This window comes from Oreochromis niloticus, unplaced genomic scaffold (genome assembly GCF_001858045.2).
Source record: "Oreochromis niloticus isolate F11D_XX unplaced genomic scaffold, O_niloticus_UMD_NMBU tig00000736_pilon, whole genome shotgun sequence".
Classification (NCBI taxonomy): Eukaryota; Metazoa; Chordata; class Actinopteri; order Cichliformes; family Cichlidae; genus Oreochromis; species Oreochromis niloticus.
The window spans coordinates 348,472-368,606 of NW_020327230.1; the positions used below are offsets into that span (position 1 = coordinate 348,472).

The 20,135-nt window shown below is 40.3% G+C and overlaps 3 gene segments (V, D, J or C); 1 reads left to right on the forward strand and 2 right to left on the reverse strand.

Moving 5' to 3' along the window:
* Nucleotides 1-2,649: 2,649 nt before the first annotated feature.
* Nucleotides 2,650-3,160, reverse strand: LOC109199574 (Ig kappa chain V region 120-like). The segment is given in 2 exon segments: nt 2,650-2,996; nt 3,104-3,160. Coding segments are annotated over 2 exon segments (384 nt in total).
* A 5,572-nt stretch (nt 3,161-8,732) lies between these two features.
* LOC109199554 (Ig kappa-b4 chain C region-like) lies at nt 8,733-10,471 on the forward strand. The segment is given in 3 exon segments: nt 8,733-8,741; nt 9,295-9,346; nt 10,047-10,471. Coding segments are annotated over 3 exon segments (387 nt in total).
* A 1,010-nt stretch (nt 10,472-11,481) lies between these two features.
* LOC109199555 (Ig kappa chain V region 3381-like) lies at nt 11,482-20,112 on the reverse strand. The segment is given in 2 exon segments: nt 11,482-11,891; nt 20,060-20,112. Coding segments are annotated over 2 exon segments (384 nt in total).
* Between the last annotated feature and the right edge of the window lie 23 nt (nt 20,113-20,135).

The window sequence follows — 20,135 nt, forward strand, 5'->3', positions numbered from 1 at the left end:
GTGGGCTTCATTTCAGAGGGACAGATGTTGATAGAGGAGAGGAGTTTGATTCTCTGGACTTTACCTGTGAAGCAGCAGCAGAGGAGAGTCCAGATGAGGACGCAGATCAAAGTCATGTTTTTGATGAGGAGGATTTCTGTGGCTTCTGTTGTGATGAAGGACAGCTGTCAGTCATCCAGTGTTCAACTCTCAGGACTATAAACTCTCCCAGAGCACTGGAGCATGGTGCTGCTGATGCAAAGTGCCTCTCTATGGAAATGATCTAACAGGATCTTGAATTGATCTGATGATGCTGTTTATCAATGAATCTGTCACGGTCCTTGATCAGTGACCCGGTATCTTGTATTTAGAATATTATATATTCTTTAGTTGATTTTAATCATTTCTAGTCCCTTGGTTTCAGTGTTATTTAGAGGTCTTAGCCTTTCTGGCTTCTCTCTCTCTGTTCCATATTCGCTCTGTCTCCCCTGTATCCCCTTGTCAAGTGCGCGTCTGTGTTATGTCTCCCGTTTTACTTTGACAGTCTGTATTCTGTGTTCGGTGTAGTGAGTTTTGCTTCCCCGTGTCTCGTTATTTCAGATTTCTCCCAGCAGTGTTGTCCTTCTGTGTCTCATTCCTACTTTATCCCTCTGTTTGTTGCTGAATTGTCTGCATGTAATCTGCTGTTTCTCATCTTGTGCCTCATCTCATGTTTATGTCTCAGGCTCCTCGTTCCCAGTGTTCAGGTTTTTGTAACGTTTTCTTCTTTCCTCATGTTCTTTTGTTACTTTATCCCAGTTTAAGTTTTGATAGTCTAAGTCCCACCGTGTTCTCCTTTTGTTTGCATTTTGTTTTATCTTTACATAAACTCACTCACGTCAGTGCCTGCACTTGAGTCCGTTCTCTCTTCTCTCCACACGGTTGTGACAGAATCATTCAGTCATCATAGTATTGAGCAGAGACAGGGAGCTCTTTGCCACCTGATGACTGACAGCCACCTCCCCCCTCTCTCCTGGCTTCCACCCCCAACAAACAGCCTGTGTTTCTGATGGTAGCTTTGAGTGTTCTGTGTGAAATCCTGAGTCAAAACCTTCATTAGTGAGTGTGAGTAAATGTGTGTGTCTGGTGTTATGAGTGCCAGCTGAGGTGTTTTTAAATAGTTGTAAATATCTTGATGTATGTTCAACCATCCAGGTAAGAAAATCCCCCAAAATTCTGTTCTTCTGGTCATAATGTTTTCAGTGAGAGAAAGTTTCATCACTTGGACGAGTAAAGAAACCTTTCTCCAACTAAAAATGGCACATCCGAAGAAACAAAATCAACTTTTTTGGGACACTTGTAAAAACTTTAGTAAATTAGGTAACCCTTTCTCTGACGGTATATGTTGAACACTGCAGCAGCCTCATAGCAGTGAGCCTTTACTGTTGAAACCTGTGTTCCCTTGTTTTTCCAGTAGGAGTTTAGGGAAACAAATGGACTTTTTTTACTTTTAGTTTGGCAGAGAAGATTAGGGACCTTTAGAGATCTTTTGTTTGTTATTTTGGCACAGCTCACTGCCAAAGTCAATAAACGGCTGCATTGCATTTACACTTGCTCAGAGATTTTGCTCTTTCTTGGGTGGAGTTGGAGTGGGGAGACACATTCTTGTTACACCGAGGATGTAACACACTTTTGTATAATTTAGTGAGCAGTAACAAACAATAAATGATTATTGAGGAGGTACAATTGTTCAGCATTTCACTGCACCTTACTGAGTGCTTGGATTTGAGTCTTTCATAGTGTTCTGTCCATAGAGATCTATAGATCTGTGTCCATAACAGAGAGTACAAAGACATGTATTTTTTGGTTGCCTTTCTTACTGCATTTTAGCAAAAGCTAAAAAAGAAGTTTAAAATTGTACAGGTTATTTTTATGTTTGTTCAAAGTTACATGAATGTGTGTGGTAGGTTGTTGGTGGTGTTGCTCACCTGTACCAGACAGACTGGTTCATGAAGGAATGCTGGGACCTGGTTGCCACGGAAACAGCCTCACCAGACTACAAAGCAAGTCTAAAGAAGAAAGAGTCTTTAGTGTCTCTTATGAGCTGTTTGTTCTGAGGAGAACTCACAGACAGGAGAGTCAACGAATACAAGGAGTGATTAGAAAGAATCTGAAGTACAAAGTTTTAATTTCATTGACGAACAAGGAGAAGATTAAATGAATCACGATATGAACAAATAATTGATAAATTAAAACACCTTCAGTTCAATAACAGATTTTTCAGTCATGTTCATGTTTGATGATATGTTTACAGTAAAATCTTAAATTCACAGGTGTGTTGTTTTTATTTTGACCCTCACTGATCAGGAACATTTCCAGATTTTTGTCTTCAGATCTTTAAGGTTTGATATAAATTTAGTCTTTTTTTCCACTGCTAAGGTCAAAGGTCATTACTAAGATTGATCTTGGTTTCTGTTACTGTCCCACATTTGTTCTTTAATTCATTAAGTATATTTGTCTTTGAGAGAAAATTTATTTGTGTGTGTATGTGTGTGTGTGTGTGTGTGTGTGTGTGTGTGTGTGTGTGTGTGTGTGTGTGTGTGTGTCCTCAGTGAACTGTATCAGTCTCTGCAGTATCTTCCAGCTGCAGCAGTCAGTTCAGTTTCTGTTCAGTCTGACTGAGGGAGGTTTTTGTACGACTGTTTTTTACTGTGTGAACGAATGATGACTGTTGATATAGTGCTGACCTACACAATAATAAACTGCTGCATCTTCAGCCTGGACTCCACTGATGGTCAGAGTGAAGTCAGAGTTTGATCCACTGCCTGTAAAACGAGCTGGGATCCCTGATACTTGTGTGCTAGCACGGTAAATGAGCAGTTTAGGAACTCCTCCATCTTTCTGTTGGTACCAGGAAAAACGCTGATTGTTGCTATAAACATGAACATTCTGACTGGTCCTACACTTGATGCTCACAGATCCTCCCACAGCAGAGCTCACTGCTCCAGGCTGAGTCACTGTGATCTGTCCTCTGGACTCTGAGGATACAGAGACAAAAACATAAAGCAGCTTCATGGTTTTGTGGGCTTCATTTCAGAGGGACAGATGTTGATAGAGGAGAGGAGTTTGATTCTCTGGACTTTACCTGTGAAGCAGCAGCAGAGGAGAGTCCAGATGAGGACGCAGATCAAAGTCATGTTTTTGATGAGGAGGATTTCTGTGGCTTCTGTTGTGATGAAGGACAGCTGTCAGTCATCCAGTGTTCAACTCTCAGGACTATAAACTCTCCCAGAGCACTGGAGCATGGTGCTGCTGATGCAAAGTGCCTCTCTATGGAAACGATCTGACTGACACAATGAAATCCTTCGTGCTTTTTCTATCTGAAATGTTTGTCTGAATTAATGTCTTTTCTGTTTTTGCTTAGTTTCTTAATAATCAATATTTAAAATTACCCAACATTTACTTTGCAATTTCCATATGGATGATGAAGTTAATGTGTAACCTGCCCCTCACCCTGTGACAGCTGGGAAAAGCTCCAGCCTCTCCAGAATCCTGTCAGATAAGATCACAGATTGAAATAGAAAGTGTGACATCATCAATATTTTTTTATTATTTTGATTTGATACCAATTATTTAGATAAAAATTTGTTGGCCCAATGGCTAATTTAGGAAATTATATAGGTGACTCATAACTGAATGATCAGTTGTCAGTCATTCAGTGTTTAACAGAAAGGCTTACTTATTTATTATTGTCAACAGTAATTGATCAGCTGTAATGAATATTATTCATAGTGTCACACAAGGTCAATCTTCTGTAAAGAAAAACAAATTATTAAAATTCAGACTTTAGAACATTTTTCATTTGTCGTTCCTAAAAGACAAAAGTTTAAATAACCAAAAGTGTTTTCTCACAGTGTTCCTCACATGTGAACAGACGGCTGTACTCCTGCTGACAGTAATAAACTCCTGCACTTTTAGGTTGAACTTCACTGATGGTCAAAGTGAAGTCAGTTCCAGACTGACTCCCACTTAAATAATCACAAACTCTAGATTTGCAGGTGGCAGCATCATCAATCTGCAGTTTAGGAGCTTCTGCAGGTTTCTGAAGATACCAGGTGATGTCATCACTAACATACTCACCAAGAGTCAGTACGGGTTCAGATCTGGCAGATCACCATCTTTGGCACTATTAGAATCAATGGAATACACCCCAAACTCCATAGACAAAAAGCAATATGTGAATGGGTTATTCATACACTTGAGCGTTGGACACAAGAGACCATCATATATTAATAAGAAAATTGGAACATTATGGTGTTAGGGGAATAGTTTTATATTTGCCTAGGGGTTATTTAAGAGACAGGAAGCAGTTTGTGAAATGAAATGGCATTGCTCCTTTTGTATGGACATTGCTTGTGGTCTACCCCAGGGGTAAAACCACATTTAATTCTTCATGGTTTAAATGAAGTAAAATACTGGTTTTATCTTGTGGTCTTTAATCATTTTGTATTGTGACAAGAGATCAGTGATGTGTTTTTCATAGTTCCAGAGTTGTGCTTTTATTCGTGCTTCGGTGTCTTTGCTGTCCTGGTGCTCCCCAGTGTTTCCATTTCTTTGACCCACTCTGTCATCTTGTTTAGTGTATTCCTCTCACTTTCTTAATTTATCTTTTTGTTAGTTCCTGTTTATTTGGAAAGTTCCTCATCAGTAGAGAGTTGAAGATGAAGAATTTCCATGTAGACACAAGTACAGCAGGACAGAGAGAAAGACTTGAAAACAAAAAGGTGGAAGCAGAAATGCCCTTTAAATAGTTGTATTGCTTTGTTATTGTTATGGAAATTTAATTAACAAAATCTACAGACACGATGAGCAGAAGACTAACACCTTTTAATAAACACAAGCGGTTGGGATAGAGCTGCCATCGGGGCACTGACAGCAGTCTACTAATGAAAAGTTTTATTATATGTTTATTATATATTACATTACATATATTACATATTATATATGTTTTATTATAAATAATATATCGAAGCCCAAACTTTCATAATCAGAATTCTTATTATTATATTTTAAACACTACAGTAACACAAAACCCCAACAATCATATGACCCCCTATGAGCAAGCACTTTGGCGACAGTGGGAAAGAAAAACTCCCTTTTAACAGGAAGAAACCTCCAGCAGAACCAGGCTTCCTACTAATTGGAAGGTTAGTGGTTCAACCCCTTATTGCTCCAGTGTGCATACCAAATATCCTTAGACCCTAGGTTGATATCTGATGCATCCATTGGAGTATGAATGTATGTGAGTATTAAATACAAAGCAAAGAAAGAGCATAGAAAAAAAGTACTTCTACGAATGAGTGAATGAGGCAGTCAAAGGAGTTTGCAAAGAAAAGCGTCTGGACTTCTTTAAGTTGCTTGAAGACGTTTCACCTCTCATCCGAGAAGCTTCTTCAGTTCTAAGGTCAAATGGCCGAGAGTCCCAGATTTAAACCCAGTGGGAGTATCCCCCCAAGGAGGGACAAAGGACCCCCTGGTGATCCTCTAATCACATGCGCCAAGGTGTGAAAGCGGGTGTGGGACCTAATCAGCCAGGGTTTCGGGTGAGCTCATTGTGAAACCTTGGCTGATTAATGACAACGTGTACAACCATTGGAGATGTGAGCAGGACAGACGGAACAACTGACGGAAAAAGTGTGGACTTTATACCAGTTTTTAAATTGTGTTGATAGGCCACGTAAAACCAGAGTTATGATAAAAAATATCTGCAATGTTTGGTTTTCTTCCTGAATACTGTCGTTGTTTATATTTACTGCGGGTAAAAACGGCGTTTTATAAGAAAAAAGGCTCGAAAGCACTGTCCGCCTGTGAGCAAAAACAAACACCACCCCCCTCTCCCTTTCCTATTCGTCCAAAAATGTATCATGTCGACCAATCAAAAAAATCATATGGCAACGTGGCATCTAGTTGTTTTTTTTGTTTGTTTTTTGTTTTTTTTTTCTTCTCTTTTCTTGTAGAAACTTCTTCTGTGTGAATTGTTTCTACATGTGTCACGTTGATCATTCAGTTGTTCAGAAACTGTGATGTTTGCATGAAAGTTGTTGGGTCATTTTTGCCAGATGATATTAAGTACAATTACTACAGTATAGTATTTAAGTACAAATGTGAGGAATTTGTACTTTGCATTGGTCTTTCCATCACATTTGTGGCTTCTTCTCCACTGCCTCTCAGTGGGAATTGGTACATTTAACTTCACCACAAATATCTGACATCTTTAGTTACTTGTTATTTTACAGATGAAGATTTGTGCTCATGAAACACATGAAGTATAATTTTGTTTCTGTAGTTATTTCATCAGTTATTTGACTTGCATGAATTTAGCAACTATTATTATATATTGAATCTTTAAAAGTACTTACAGTTGATATTATTTTCTGTAAATTGTTCAAAATCATAAATGTGTGAGAAGCACTCAATCAGGGGCGACTCCAGGATCAAACCTTTAGGGCTCAGCTCAGTCTTAATGCCATGCTTATGGTGCCTTGTAATTAATATTAATGTCATATGCTGTTTGCAAATGTAGTCAACCCTTTTCACATTTGCAAACCTCACTTCAGTTGGATACACATTTTAGTGTTACCTTCAAAAGAAATCTAATTTTTGGATGACCTACAGCAGTGTCTAAGAATAACAGATTTTAATATAATACATCATCTTTACGGTGGTCACTTTAGTTTAAAACCTGATGCAATGGCACAGTCATGTTGACCAGTAAATTTCAAAACCAGTTTATGAAAAAGCAGATCAGAGGAGAAACCTGCACGGCATTGTTTCAGTCTCTTAACCACATAGAGGACAGTCCATCAAATCATCAAGTATTTAAAGTGGCATCTAGTTGTTAAGAAATGGGGGGAAGTTTTAGGAGTGACGGCGGTGCTTTGAGACGTGCGAGATTTGCCACGTTTAGCGCAAATCTTGTGTAGTTAGTGTGTAGTGTAGTTTTGTTGTGTGTGTCAGAACAATGAGGCGACTGCTGAATGTTACAGGTGTTACAGCAGTGATACATCTCCTGTTGTCAGGCCTGCAGGTATCAGGCTGTTGTTCTCTTTTATCTCATAGTGGACAGAAATTATTTTTTGGAGTGGCACAAATAATTTGTGTGGCATCAGATTTGATGCAGAACAGCTGATTGTTCTGTAAATAGTTTGAAACGTTTATTTAAAAACGCCTTGGCTGCATTTAAAAAAATAGCTGCAAAAATCTTTGTTGTTTGCCAAACTGAGTTACTTTTTTGAAGAAGTAACTATATAATTAATTGCCCAGCATTGGTCATTATATACTATAGAGAACTACAGGACTCTCTCCCAGACCACAGACTCATAATACAAGTCAGAGCCTTTTTTTAAAAGAAAGAAAGTTGTGTTTTCAAAATTGGAGTTCAAGTTATTTTTACTTCCAATAGTGTTAACATACTACACAGGTCAATAACTAGATTTATTTTACATTTTCATTGTAAGTGGGCTAAAGCAGTTAATTAAAAGTAATCTAACATAAATGTAAATGCTGTAATTTGATTATTTTAATAAACCATGTAACTTGGATGGATTAGATGCTGGCGTGACCACAGTGCACACGTCTGATGTCGCTCACAGTCGTCCAAGAGATCGCTCAGGGAGTTTGTGTGTTCGCTCAGACACATGAAGAATTAGAGGGAACATTGGCTATGAGATGATAAATTAATGACGTTTGAAGCAAATGCTTAAATTTACAACAAGTGTTCTTTGATCAGAGTGGCAACCCAGATTACTGTTGGTATGACAAATTATAAAGTATGGATATATTGTAATGAGGTTGTTATTACACATTATGTTGAAAACAGCAAAGCTTTTGGAGAATTTCACCAGCCATTTGTACAGTACTGCACTTAAAACAACACAGAAGAGCTATTGATTATTGAAGGTCTTAAATACCATTTCAAATGGAAACAGAGGATACCTGGATTCTGAAATAAACACTGGATGCTGGAAAATGGTGCAAAGTAATTGAACGACTGTCTACTACAAACAATTTCATGGAGATATAAGATTGTTTCCTCAATATGCCAAGATAAATTAAAAAGATAAAGTATTTTGAGTTCAAGAGATCAGCTTGCATGTATCAGCATGAGATAAAAAAAAAAAAAAACTTTATTACTGTCAAGTTACCCTCAAGAACTGGAAGACTGTGTTGTGTGTTCAAGGTTCAACAAAGGAGGCAAATTATTACATGCTGTTACCCTGTCAGACCAGGGGTGCCGCTAATGAGGCTGGGTAAGAGAGAGGGGAGAAAAAGAAAGTAGAGAGAGGTAACAACATGGAGTGCCGCTGTAAAGCCTGAAATAAAGTGTTGAACCCAGACGTCGCCTTCGCTACCTGATTACAAACTCAACAGGCTGGATTAGACTTTGCCAGTAAAACATTTAAAAGAGCAGGAACAGTTCCAACATGAAGTTTTTTCAGCATGATTGGAAGAGAAAATTACAAAGGAGAAAAACTGATCTGAAGCAAATCACATCGTCTGTCAAAGATGGTGGAGACGAAGTTATGGCACTGATGTTTTTGGCTGCCAGTGTAGCTGGGCCACTAGTGTTTATTGATAATGTTACTGCTGATAGAGGTAGCAGGGTGAAATGTAAAATGTACACAGCTATACTCTCTGCTCACATTCAACCAAGAGCTGGAACACTCACTGCACAATCTTTCACAGTGCAAATGAATAATGACCCCCCCAAAAAGATGGCTTCAGTAAAGGCCTAGTAGAGCATCTTGAGGGAGGACACAGCATGTGGGGACCTCCACTGGTTCAAGACTTTAGGTAGTCATTGTCTAAAGGATTTTTATCCAAGAATTTAAAATTATTATTATATTTACAATTATCTTTGTTTATCCAATTAATTATGTGCCTCTCAAAATTGGGGCTAATCTGTAAATATGACTGTGATTCCTAAACAGCCGATAGAAAACTAAACTCAAAAAACTCCTCGTGCCTTTAAAGCATAAAGAGTTTTGTGGGCCTTGAAGGTCTGCACTTCAGTCACATTATAATTGTTTGACTCAGATTCCACTGTGTTGATGTACAGAGTAAAACTGTGAAAGTGTCATCATCCAAAAACTTATGGATCAAACTATATTTAAACAAACATTGTATGATGTTATTATGATGGTATTTGAAGAAGTCATATCAGCTGAGTCATGGCTGCTGTGTAAACAGTGAATTATTTAGTTGAGTTTGTTTGTTTCAGAGTCAGAGAGCCGTGTCTCTCTACAGTCAGAGGTTTTTGTACGGCGGCTCAATGAGTTTGTATCACTGTGGTGGACTTTTGGTGGAGGAACCAGACTGAATGTTGGAAGTAAGTTTATTCTGTTTAACTGTCAAATACTATCTTTTTGTTGCAGATGATTTAACAATTAATTTTCTGATTTTTGAATGAGAGAAAATCATGTAACTTTGCAACAAGTTTGATGCTGGAATTTTTTATCATCCTCTTATGTCATGGAGGGTAATTCAAATCTGATCTCTAAAAATGTTATGTCTACATTTCAGTCTAATTGAAACTGGAAAAAAATATATATATATATATATAAAAATCATCTCTGATGTCTTTAGTCTGTCAAGTATTGTTTGAAATTACTTTGAGTTTATGTGAACTTAAAAAAATGCTTTAGATATCCATGAGAGCATTATGTGTCACTGAATATATATATCTTATTTATTTGTTTCCAGTTAATATTAATGTAAGTCATGTACAATATTGATGATTTTAAACTTATTTTGTAAATGTTGCCACATCTGCTTCTTTTATTTCCAGTGTAGTTTGAACATATTTCAGGTCAAACTGTGTGATGATTCTCTCTGTGCTGATATGCATGAGAGCTTTCTTAAAGGGAAGTGAAACAATGTGTGAGTTAATGACTGGTGGAGCAGAAAAAACACCTGACAGAAACTTCTTAACGGAGAAAATCAGCTCTTACAGTAAAGGTGTCCGACTGTCTGTGGTTTGATTGACAGCTGTGTGCTCCCTGTGCTCTAAGCTGATTGGTGTCTCCTAGGTGATACCCGTCCCATCCTGACAGTGTTGTCCCCCTCCAGTGAGGAGCTACAGCAGGGGACTGCAACAATCACATGTCTGGCCAACAAGGGCTTCCCCTCAGACTGGACGCTGTCCTGGAAGGTGGATGGCAGTGGCAGCATCAGCTGGGAGGAGAGCAGGAGCCCCGTGGTGCTGCAGAATGACGGCCTCTACAGCTGGAGCAGCACCCTGAGGCTCCCTGCAGACCGCTGGATGAAGGTGGGCTCTGTGACCTGTGAGGCCACCCAGGGCTGCCAGACTCTGGTCTCAGAGCCACTGAGGAGAGTCCAGTGTTCCCAGTCCTGACCTGACTCAACCTGATACTGGTTTAATGCTCTCATTCTCAACTCTGTAACTGTCTCCCCATCTTTCTTTTTTAAGAACAAATAAAGACTAAAACTGTTATTTTCTTTCTCATAATGACAACATTCATGTTTTAGGTAATAAAGATGTTTTGCAAAGTGAATTTTGGTTGAATCAGACATTTTATTTTATTCAAATCTACAAACCTGCACTTGATGAATATATTTTTAATTTTCATTTAGAAGAATTTAGACCAACTCTGCACTCCAACATGATGTCTTTATTTTACACTGGTAAAATAAAACACAGGCTGAAAGAACCATTAAGGAGATCTGCATTTTGGCAAAAGCTGAAAAAGGAGTTTTAAAATTGTACAGGTTATTTTTATGTTTGTTCAAAGTTACATGAATGTGTGTGGTAGGTTGTTGGTGGTGTTGCTCACCTGTACCAGACAGACTGGTTCATGAAGGAATGCTGGGACCTGGTTGCCATGGAAACAGTCTCACCAGACTACAAAGCAAGTCTAAAGAAGAAAGAGTCTTTAGTGTCTCTTATGAGCTGTTTGTTCTGAGGAGAACTCACAGACAGGAGAGTCAACGAATACAAGGAGTGATTAGAAAGAATCTGAAGTACAAAGTTTTAATTTCATTGACGAACAAGGAGAAGATTAAATGAATGATGATATGAACAAAATATGAATAAAATGAAAACACCTTCAGTTCAATAACAGCTTTTTCAGTCATGTTCATGTTTGATGATATGTTTACAGTAAAATCTTAAATTCACAGGTGTGTTGTTTTTATTTTGAGCCTCACTGATCAGGAACATTTTCAGATTTTTGTCTTCAGATTATTTTATCTTGATATAGATTCAGTGGATTTGTTACAGTTCTAAGGTCAAAGGTCATGAAGAAGACTTATTCTGGTATCTGTTAATGGCCTACATTTGTTCTTTAGTTAAATATATATTTGAAGAACACAACATGTATGCGATAGCAGTAGGACACAAATTTGTGATGAATCACTTTATTTTGCGTATGTGTGTGTGTGTGTGTGTGTGTGTGTGTGTGTGTGTGTGTGTGTGTGTGTGTCCTCAGTGAACTGTATCAGTCTCTGCAGTATCTTCCAGCTGCAGCAGTCAGTTCAGTTTCTGTTCAGTCTGACTGAGGGAGGTTTTTGTACGACTGTCTTTCACTGTGTGAACACAGCTTGGCTGTTAACATTGTGTCTGCTCAGACAGTAATAAACTGCTGCATCTTCAGCCTGGACTCCACTGATGGTCAGAGTGAAGTCAGAGTTTGATCCACTGCCTGTAAAACGAGCTGGAATCCCTGAATCTCGGGTGCTAGCATAGTAAATGAGACGTTTGAGGGGGCTTCCATGTCTCTGTTGGTACCAGGCTAAAAGACGGTAGTTGTTCCAAACATGAACATTCTGACTGGTCCTACACTTGATGTTCACAGTTCCTCCCACAGCAGAGCTCACTGCTCCAGGCTGAGTCACTGTGATCTGTCCTCTGGATTCTGAGGATACAGAGACAAAAACATAAAGCAGCTTCATGGTTTTGTGGGCTTCATTTCAGAGGGACAGATGTTGATAGAGGAGAGGAGTTTGATTCTCTGGACTTTACCTGTGAAGCAGCAGCAGAGTCCAGATGAGGACGCAGATCAAAGTCATGTTTTTGATGAGGAGGATTTCTGTGGCTTCTGTTGTGATGAAGGACAGCAAGGATTAAAATCAGACGACCACAATGACTGAAAGCACCTTCAGCACACCTAATTCTAATTCTGGGAACATTTAAAAGATCTGCATCTGATGACCTGAGAGGTCTGACTGGGTTGTAAACAGTGAGCATGTCAGAGATATATTTATCTTTTTTTCTTAAATGATTTCATCATTGTTTGCAAATAGAAATTATTTATGCATTATAAAAAAAAAAACCTCTTATATTTAGAAGTGGCATTTTGAAGGTCCCTTGCACTGTTTACAAAAAAGAAACAAAAAAGACACTTTGCAGGGCTGTACACTAACTTTTTGCCACGGTTGCACTGGTGCGCCTAATTTTTTTTCTTAGGCGCACCAGCACAAAAGTTAGGCGCACCCAAATTTTTCAACCGCATCGCTTAACACAGCAGTTTTACATGTGCACTTTTTTTGGGGGGGGGGTAATTGCTTTCCACACAGACAATATTGATTTGTAAATAATTAGCTAACAATCTCGTGCTTGTGCTTAAAGTGCTTTGGCACTCTTTTGCAATATTGCAGATAATGTTAAACTTAATCATCATCTCGGCCTCCTCTGACGACCTGTTTGCTGCTGCCTGCCGCTGAAAGGCAGTGGGGAGAGAGGACTGTTGGGCAGTGCATTTATCACGATTTAAGATGGAAAACTGTTCTTGAAGTACAGAGAGAGAGAGAGAGAGAGCTGTGCATGAAGTGTGATTTTTATCGTGGTGGAGGGAAAATAGCAAAAGTCAGAGGGAATTCATGACGATGTTTATCAAATGTGAAGCGTAGTTTGTTGCTTCTTTTGCTGCTGGTTCAGTAAATTTTGGTTGGAGAGAGACAAAACCTGCAGCTCAGAATTGAGTGCAAAAAAGACATAAACACAGCGCGGACCCGACGCATCAGAATCGGTGAGCTGTCAGCTTTCAGCCCCGATGCCATGTCCATGTACGGGCCGTTGGGTGAGAAAGCCGAGAAAGAGAAAGCTGATTCTGATGCGTCGGGTCCGCTCTGCGTTTACATCTTTGTGTGGAGTCCATTAACCTGCTCTCATTTGCTGTTTGGTGGTTGTTGAAATAGTTTTGTGAGCTTCAACCTGAGATTCTGACGTTTCTGGGAAAAATACATTTATATTTAAAAGTCGATTCAGAATTTAATGAATCGATATCGCTTTGTTCAAGCTACTCACCTCTCTCTATCCACCTGCCCTGCACTTTCAAACGTACACATGGATTACATGAATATCTGGACCACGACCAATCAGAGAGGTCCTGCCCCTGACTATCTTTGATTGGTTTAGACCACGATAGGGGCACAATGTGTGTCTGCTGTTGACCACACAGAGACTTTCAGAGTTGCGGAGTTTTTTTTTTTTTTTTTTGTTACTCGAACAGTTGAACCTAAGATTTTTTTTAAGTCGAACCATTGAAAAATTTGGTCGCACTCTAGAGCCCTGCTTTGGCTGTAAATGAGTCTCCAAACAAATGTTATTTACAAAGCATTCAAGAAGTTGTCATGTGTAATATTTTATCATGTTCACTAAACCATGGCTCAAAATCGAGGTGTGAGCTTTACTAAAAGCACGTGACAGTGCCTTCAAATCAGGAGATCAACAAGTCTACAAAGAGGCACGCCAGTCTCTGCTTACAGGCATAAAAGAAGCCAAGTGCAAATACAAACACCGCATCAAGGAACACTTTAACACGAACAACTTGAGAAACATGTGGCAGAGGATCAAGACACTTACTGGCTACAAAGACAATCGCACACAAACCCACTCCCCAGACATCAACTTACCTGACACCCTAAACCAGTTCTTCGCCCGCTTTAAACAACAAAACATGGACACCATCACCCATCCTAATGTTTCAGAGAGGGACGACGCCCCCATCCAGCTGGAACAGCATCAGGTCAGAACCACACTGCGCAGAGTCAACGCAAGGAAAGGAGCTGGTCCAGACGGTGTAGCCAGTAGAGTGCTTAAAGCATGTGCAGACCAACTAGCAGAGGTTTTCACCACCATCTTCAACCTCTCACTGCTACAGTCTGTAGTACCATCCTGCTTTAAGTCAACCACCATCATTCCAGTGCCCAAGAAGAACACAGTGAGCTGCTTGAATAACTACCGTCCAGTTGCTTTAACACCCACAATTACCAAATGCTTTGAGAAACTTATCATGTTGCACAATGAAGCTGCCATCCCTGCAAACCTTGATTCATACCAGTTCGCATACAAGGTAAACAGGTCGACAGAGAATGCCATAATAACAGCTCTTCACACAACCCTCACACACCTGGACAGTAGTAACATCTATGTCAGAATGCTGTTTTTGGACTTCAGCTCTGCCTTCAATACAGTTCAACTCCAGAAACTGGTTAATAAACTAAGCAGCTTAGGACTCAGCAGCTCACTGTGCACCTGGATATTGGACTTCCTGTGCAACAGACCCCAGAACGTCAGGATGGGAAAGCACACCCCCTCCACACTCATTCTGAACGTAGGCGTCCCACAAGGGTGTGTCCACAGTCCCCTCTTATACTCACGTTTCACCCATAACTGTTCTCCAGTCCACACCAGTAACACCATTATAAAATTTGCTGATGACACCACCATCATAGGATTGATTAACAACAACGATGATTCAGCCTACAGAGAGGAGGTTCAGCATCTGAACTACGACTATGGAACGGAGCAGTTGTCAGCCACCTCCTGTACATGGATGACATGCCAAGAGTGAAAGAGACATCGATTCATTGATCCACACCACCAGGATATACAACAATGACATCGGAATGTCATTCGGACTGGAGAAATGTAGTCGGATGATAACAAAGAGAGGGAAGGTAGTCAGAACGGAGGGGATCAAACCACCAGAAGGCAACATTGCAGACATAGAGGACAGCTACAAGTACCTGGGGATCCCGCAGGCAAATGGAACCATGAAGAGGTTGCTAGAAGAGCTGCAACCACCAAGTACCTGCAGAGGGTCAGGCAAGTCCTGAGAAGTCAGCTGAACAGTAAGAACAAGATCTGGGCTATCAACACCTACGCCCTGCCCGTGATCAGGTACCCTGCTGGGATAATAAGCTGGCCAAAGGAGGAGATAGAAGCCACTGACATCAAGACCAGGTAGTTCCTGACCAGGAACGGAGGGTTTCAGCCCAAGTCCAGCACCCTGAGGCAGTACACTAAGTGGAAGGAAGGAGGCCGGGAACTGTTGAGTGTCAGCACCACAGTCCAGGATGAGACAAGAAACATCCACGAATACATCACGAAGAGGGCCCCAACTGACAGCGTGCTCAGTGAATACCTCAGGCAGCAGAAACCCAAGAAAGAGAAGGAAGGCGAGGAACCATCATGGAAGGACAGGCCCCTGCACGGTATGTACCACCGGCAGATAGAGGAGGTGGCTGATATCAGAAATCCTACCAGTGGCTGGACAAAGCTGGACTGAAAGACAGCACAGAGGCACTAATCATGGCAGCACAAGAACAAGCTCTGAGCATAAGATCCATAGAGGCTGGGGTCTATCACACCAGGCAAGACCCCAGGTGCAGGCTGTGTAAAGATGCCCCAGAGACAATCCAGCACATAACAGCAGGGTGTAAGATGCTAGCAGGCAAGGCATACATGGAACGCCATAACCAAGTGGCCGGCATAGTGTACAGGAACATCTGTGCCAAATATAACCTGGAAGTCCCGAGGTCAAAATGGGAGATGCCCCCAAGGGTGGTGGAGAATGACCGAGCTAAGATCCTGTGGGACTTCCAGATGCGGACAAAATGGTGGTGGCTAACCAACCGGACATAGTGGTGGTAGACAAACAGGAGAAGACGGCCGTAGTGATAAATGTAGCGGTTCCCAATGACAGCAACATCAGGAAGAAGGAACATGAGAAGCTGGAGAAATACCAAGGGCTCAGAGAAGAGCTCGAGAAGATGTGGAGGGTGAAGGTAACGGTGGTCCCCGTGGTAATCGGAGCACTAGGTGCGGTGACTCCCAAGCTAGGCGAGTGGCTTCATCAGATCCCAGGAACAACATCGCAGATCTCTGTCCAGAAGAGCGCAGTCCTGGGAACAGCTAAGATACTGCACAGGACCCTCAAGCTCCCAGGCCTCTGGTAGAGGACCCGAGCTTGAAGGATAGACTGCTTGCAGGGGCGAGTGGGGAATTTTTTTTTTTTTGTATGTATTGGTTTATCCGTATGTACGGATGTATATATATCTTTTTTGTGTAAATGTAAATGCCCTGCTATTGTGTAGATACTTACGTTATTGTATATTGCACACAACGGATAGATGCCAAACTGTGTTTCATTGTTCTTGTAACAGTGACAATAAAGAGCTATTCTATTCTATTTTGTCTCTAGTCCAGGTCGGCCGTAGTGAGCACTAGGTTTTGAAGATGTCCACTGCTTGTCAAAACTATTTCAACACAAGGACAATTCAGTTTCATATTATGGGATGATTTGATATTCCAGTTTAAAACAAAGTTATTCTTGAAGCTAGAATTTAACAGTGAAAAAAAAGACAGAAGGGGAATTTTAATTATTTTACTAATTCTAATGTGAAGTTTTCATTGGAAGCTGAATTTGTTACTGTCAAAAAGATGTATTACAGTGACTCACTGACTTTGAAGACTTAATTAAAAATTTCCATTATTTCAGTGACGTAATGTTTTCTTGTCAGTCATTTTTTTTTTTGATGCATTATGAAATGTCCTTGTTTTTTTGATATAAGCTCATTTGATTAAAGTAGCATCAATTACATTTTCACTCTATCACTTGCTACCTCCCTGGACTTTTTGGGGGGAACAATAACAATAATAATAATAATAACAATGTGCAATAAAACATACACTAATACCTTTTATTCATACACTCATTCTTTTTATTTCTTCTTTGTATTTTTTTAGTTAAGTTACTGTGTTGTGTTGTCTTGTTTGTGCTGTGTTGTGCGTAGTGCTGACGTGGGACAGTTTCCAGTTGTTCTAGGTATGAGTGTGCAATGACAATAAAGAGTTATCTGTTATCTGTTGAAAGAGGACACACAGCACTTGGTGATCTCCGTGGGTTCTAGACTTTAGGCAGTTATTGTCTACAAATTTATATCCAAGTATTAAAAATAATTATTATATTTACAATCACCTTTATTTGTCAAATTAACTGTGTGCCTCTGAAAATGGGGGAAAATGTCTAAATAGTGCTTGGAAAATGTATCATTGTCCAAAAACTAATGGATCTAACTGTATGTAAACTAACATTGTATGATGTTATTATGATGTTATTTGAAGAAGTCATATCAGCTGAGTCATTGCTGCTGTGCAAACAGTGAATTATGTTGTTGAGTTTGTTTGTTTCAGAGTCAGAGAGCCGTGTCTCTCTACAGTCAGAGGTTTTTGTACGGCGGCTCAAAGAGTTTGTATCACTGTGGAACACATTCGGTGGAGGAACCAGACTGAATGTTGGAAGTAAGTTTATTCTGGTTTACTATCAAATATTTTCTTTTTATTAAAGATCGTTTAAATTTTGATTTCTGATTTTTGAATGAGAAAAAAGCACGTAACTTTACAACAAGTTTGATGAAGGAATTTTTAATTATCCACTTGTCATGAAGGGTAATTCAGATCTGTTGTATCAAAATTACAACTGGAAAAAACAAAACAAAAATATAAAAATCATCTCTGTCTTTAGTTCCTTCTCTCAGCAGATGGCTCCACCCCTACCTGAGCCTGGTTCTACCGGAGGTTTCTTCCTGTTAAAAGGGAGTTTTTCCTTCAGACTGCGGTTAAACTGCTTGCTCATAAGGGGATCATATGATTTTGGGGTTTTTCTCTGTTTGTATTATTGTAGAGTCTACCTTACAATATACAGCGCCTTGAGGTGACTGTTGTAGTGATTTGGCGGTGTATAATTAAAACTGAATTGAATTGACCAAGATTGGTCTTATATGTTACTGACCCACTTTTGTTCTGTGTGTGTGTGTGTGTGTGTGTGTGTGTGTGTGTGTGTGTGTGTGTGTGTCCTCAGTGAACTGTATCAGTCTCTGCAGTATCTTCCAGCTGCAGCAGTCAGTTCAGTTCCTGTTCAGTCTGACTGAGGGAGGTTTTTGTACGACTGTTTTTCACTGTGTGAACACCCACTGACTGTTTAGATAGTGAAAACTCTGACAGTAATAAACTGCTGCATCTTCAGCCTGGACTCCACTGATGGTCAGAGTGAAGTCAGAGTTTGATCCACTGCCTGTAAAACGATCTGGAATCCCTGATTGTCGAGAGCTAGCAAAGTAAATGAGCAATTTAGGAACTCCTCCATCTCTCTGTTGGTACCAGGCTAAAAGATGATTGTTGTTCCAAACATAAACATCCTGACTGGTCCTACACTTGATGCTGACAGATCCTCCCACAGCAGAGCTCACTGCTCCAGGCTGAGGGTCTGTGATCTGTCCTCTGGACTCTGAGGATACAGAGACAAAAACATAAAGCAGCTTCATGGTTTTGTGGGCTTCATTTCAGAGGGACAGATGTTGATAGAGGAGAGGAGTTTGATTCTCTGGACTTTACCTGTGAAGCAGCAGCAGAGGAGAGTCCAGATGAGGACTTTCGCTACTAAGGTTAAACATGATATATAAGTCACTCGGATAACTTAAAAATGTAATTGTTTGGCTTTTTTCAGTGTTTTATTTGTTCCGGAGTAAATCGGGTTGGCTGAGATAAAAGTTATTAGATTATTAGATTAAATAAAACTTTATTAATCCATCGGGTGGGTTCCTCCGGGATTTTCACACAGCTGAATAAACGTCAAACAGAAAACTGATTAAACAGAAGTGTGAGATGGTCGAGAATTTACGCCAGTGTGCTGTTATATTTTAGATAGCAAGGAGCAGACGGCCGAGTTTATTAAACTCCACCGAGACAGCGGTGACGCAGATCTGAAGGCTAGACCGTCCCATTTCACAGCCTCGCACTTCCGGCCTTCTCGGTCTTCGAAGGACCCGGCCCACGTAGACCGCGAAGGCCGGGTCCTCCAAAGGAGGAATGTATGTAAATGAATGATGATATGAACCAATACTCAAAAAATGAAAACACCTTCAGTTCAATAACAGCTTTTTCTCTCATGTTCATATTTGATGAGATGTTTACAGTAAAATATTTGATTCACAGGTGTATTGTTTTCATTTTGACCCTCACTGATCTGGAACATTTTCAGATTTTTGTCTTCAGATTTTTACGGTTATGGATTTAGTGGCTTATTTTCCACTGCTAAGGTTAAAGGTCATTCAAAAGACTGATCTTGGTTTCGGTGACTGGCCCACGTTTGTTTTTTAGTTAATTAAGCAGATAGTTGTGCTGAATGTCACTGAGAGAAAATTTATTTGCGTGTGTGTGTGTGTGTGTGTGTGTGTGTGTGTGTGTGTGTGTGTGTGTGTGTCCTCAGTGAACTGTATCAGTCTCTCCAGCATCTTCCAGCTGCAGCAGTCAGTTCAGTTTCTCTTCAGTCTGACTGAGGGAGGTTTTTGTACGACTGTTTTTCACGGTGTGAACACATCCTGACTGTTAGGTAAGTGAAAACTCTTACAGTAATAAACTGCTGCATCTTCAGCCTGGACTCCACTGATGGTCAGAGTGAAGTCAGAGTTTGATCCACTGCCTGTAAAACGAGCTGGAATCCCTGATTCTCGAGTGCTAGCAGAGTGAATGAGCATTTTAAGAACTCCATCTTTCTGTTGGTACCAGGCTAAACGGTGATTGTTGCTATAAACATAAACATCCTGACTGGTCCTACACTTGATGCTCACAGTTCCTCCCACAGCAGAGCTCACTGCTCCAGGCTGAGTCACTGTGATCTGTCCTCTGGACTCTGAGGATACAGAGACAAAAACATAAAGCAGCTTCATGGTTTTGTGGGCTTCATTTCAGAGGGACAGATGTTGATAGAGGAGAGGAGTTTGATTCTCTGGACTTTACCTGTGAAGCAGCAGCAGAGGAGAGTCCAGATGAGGACGCAGATCAAAGTCATGTTTTTGATGAGGAGGATTTCTGT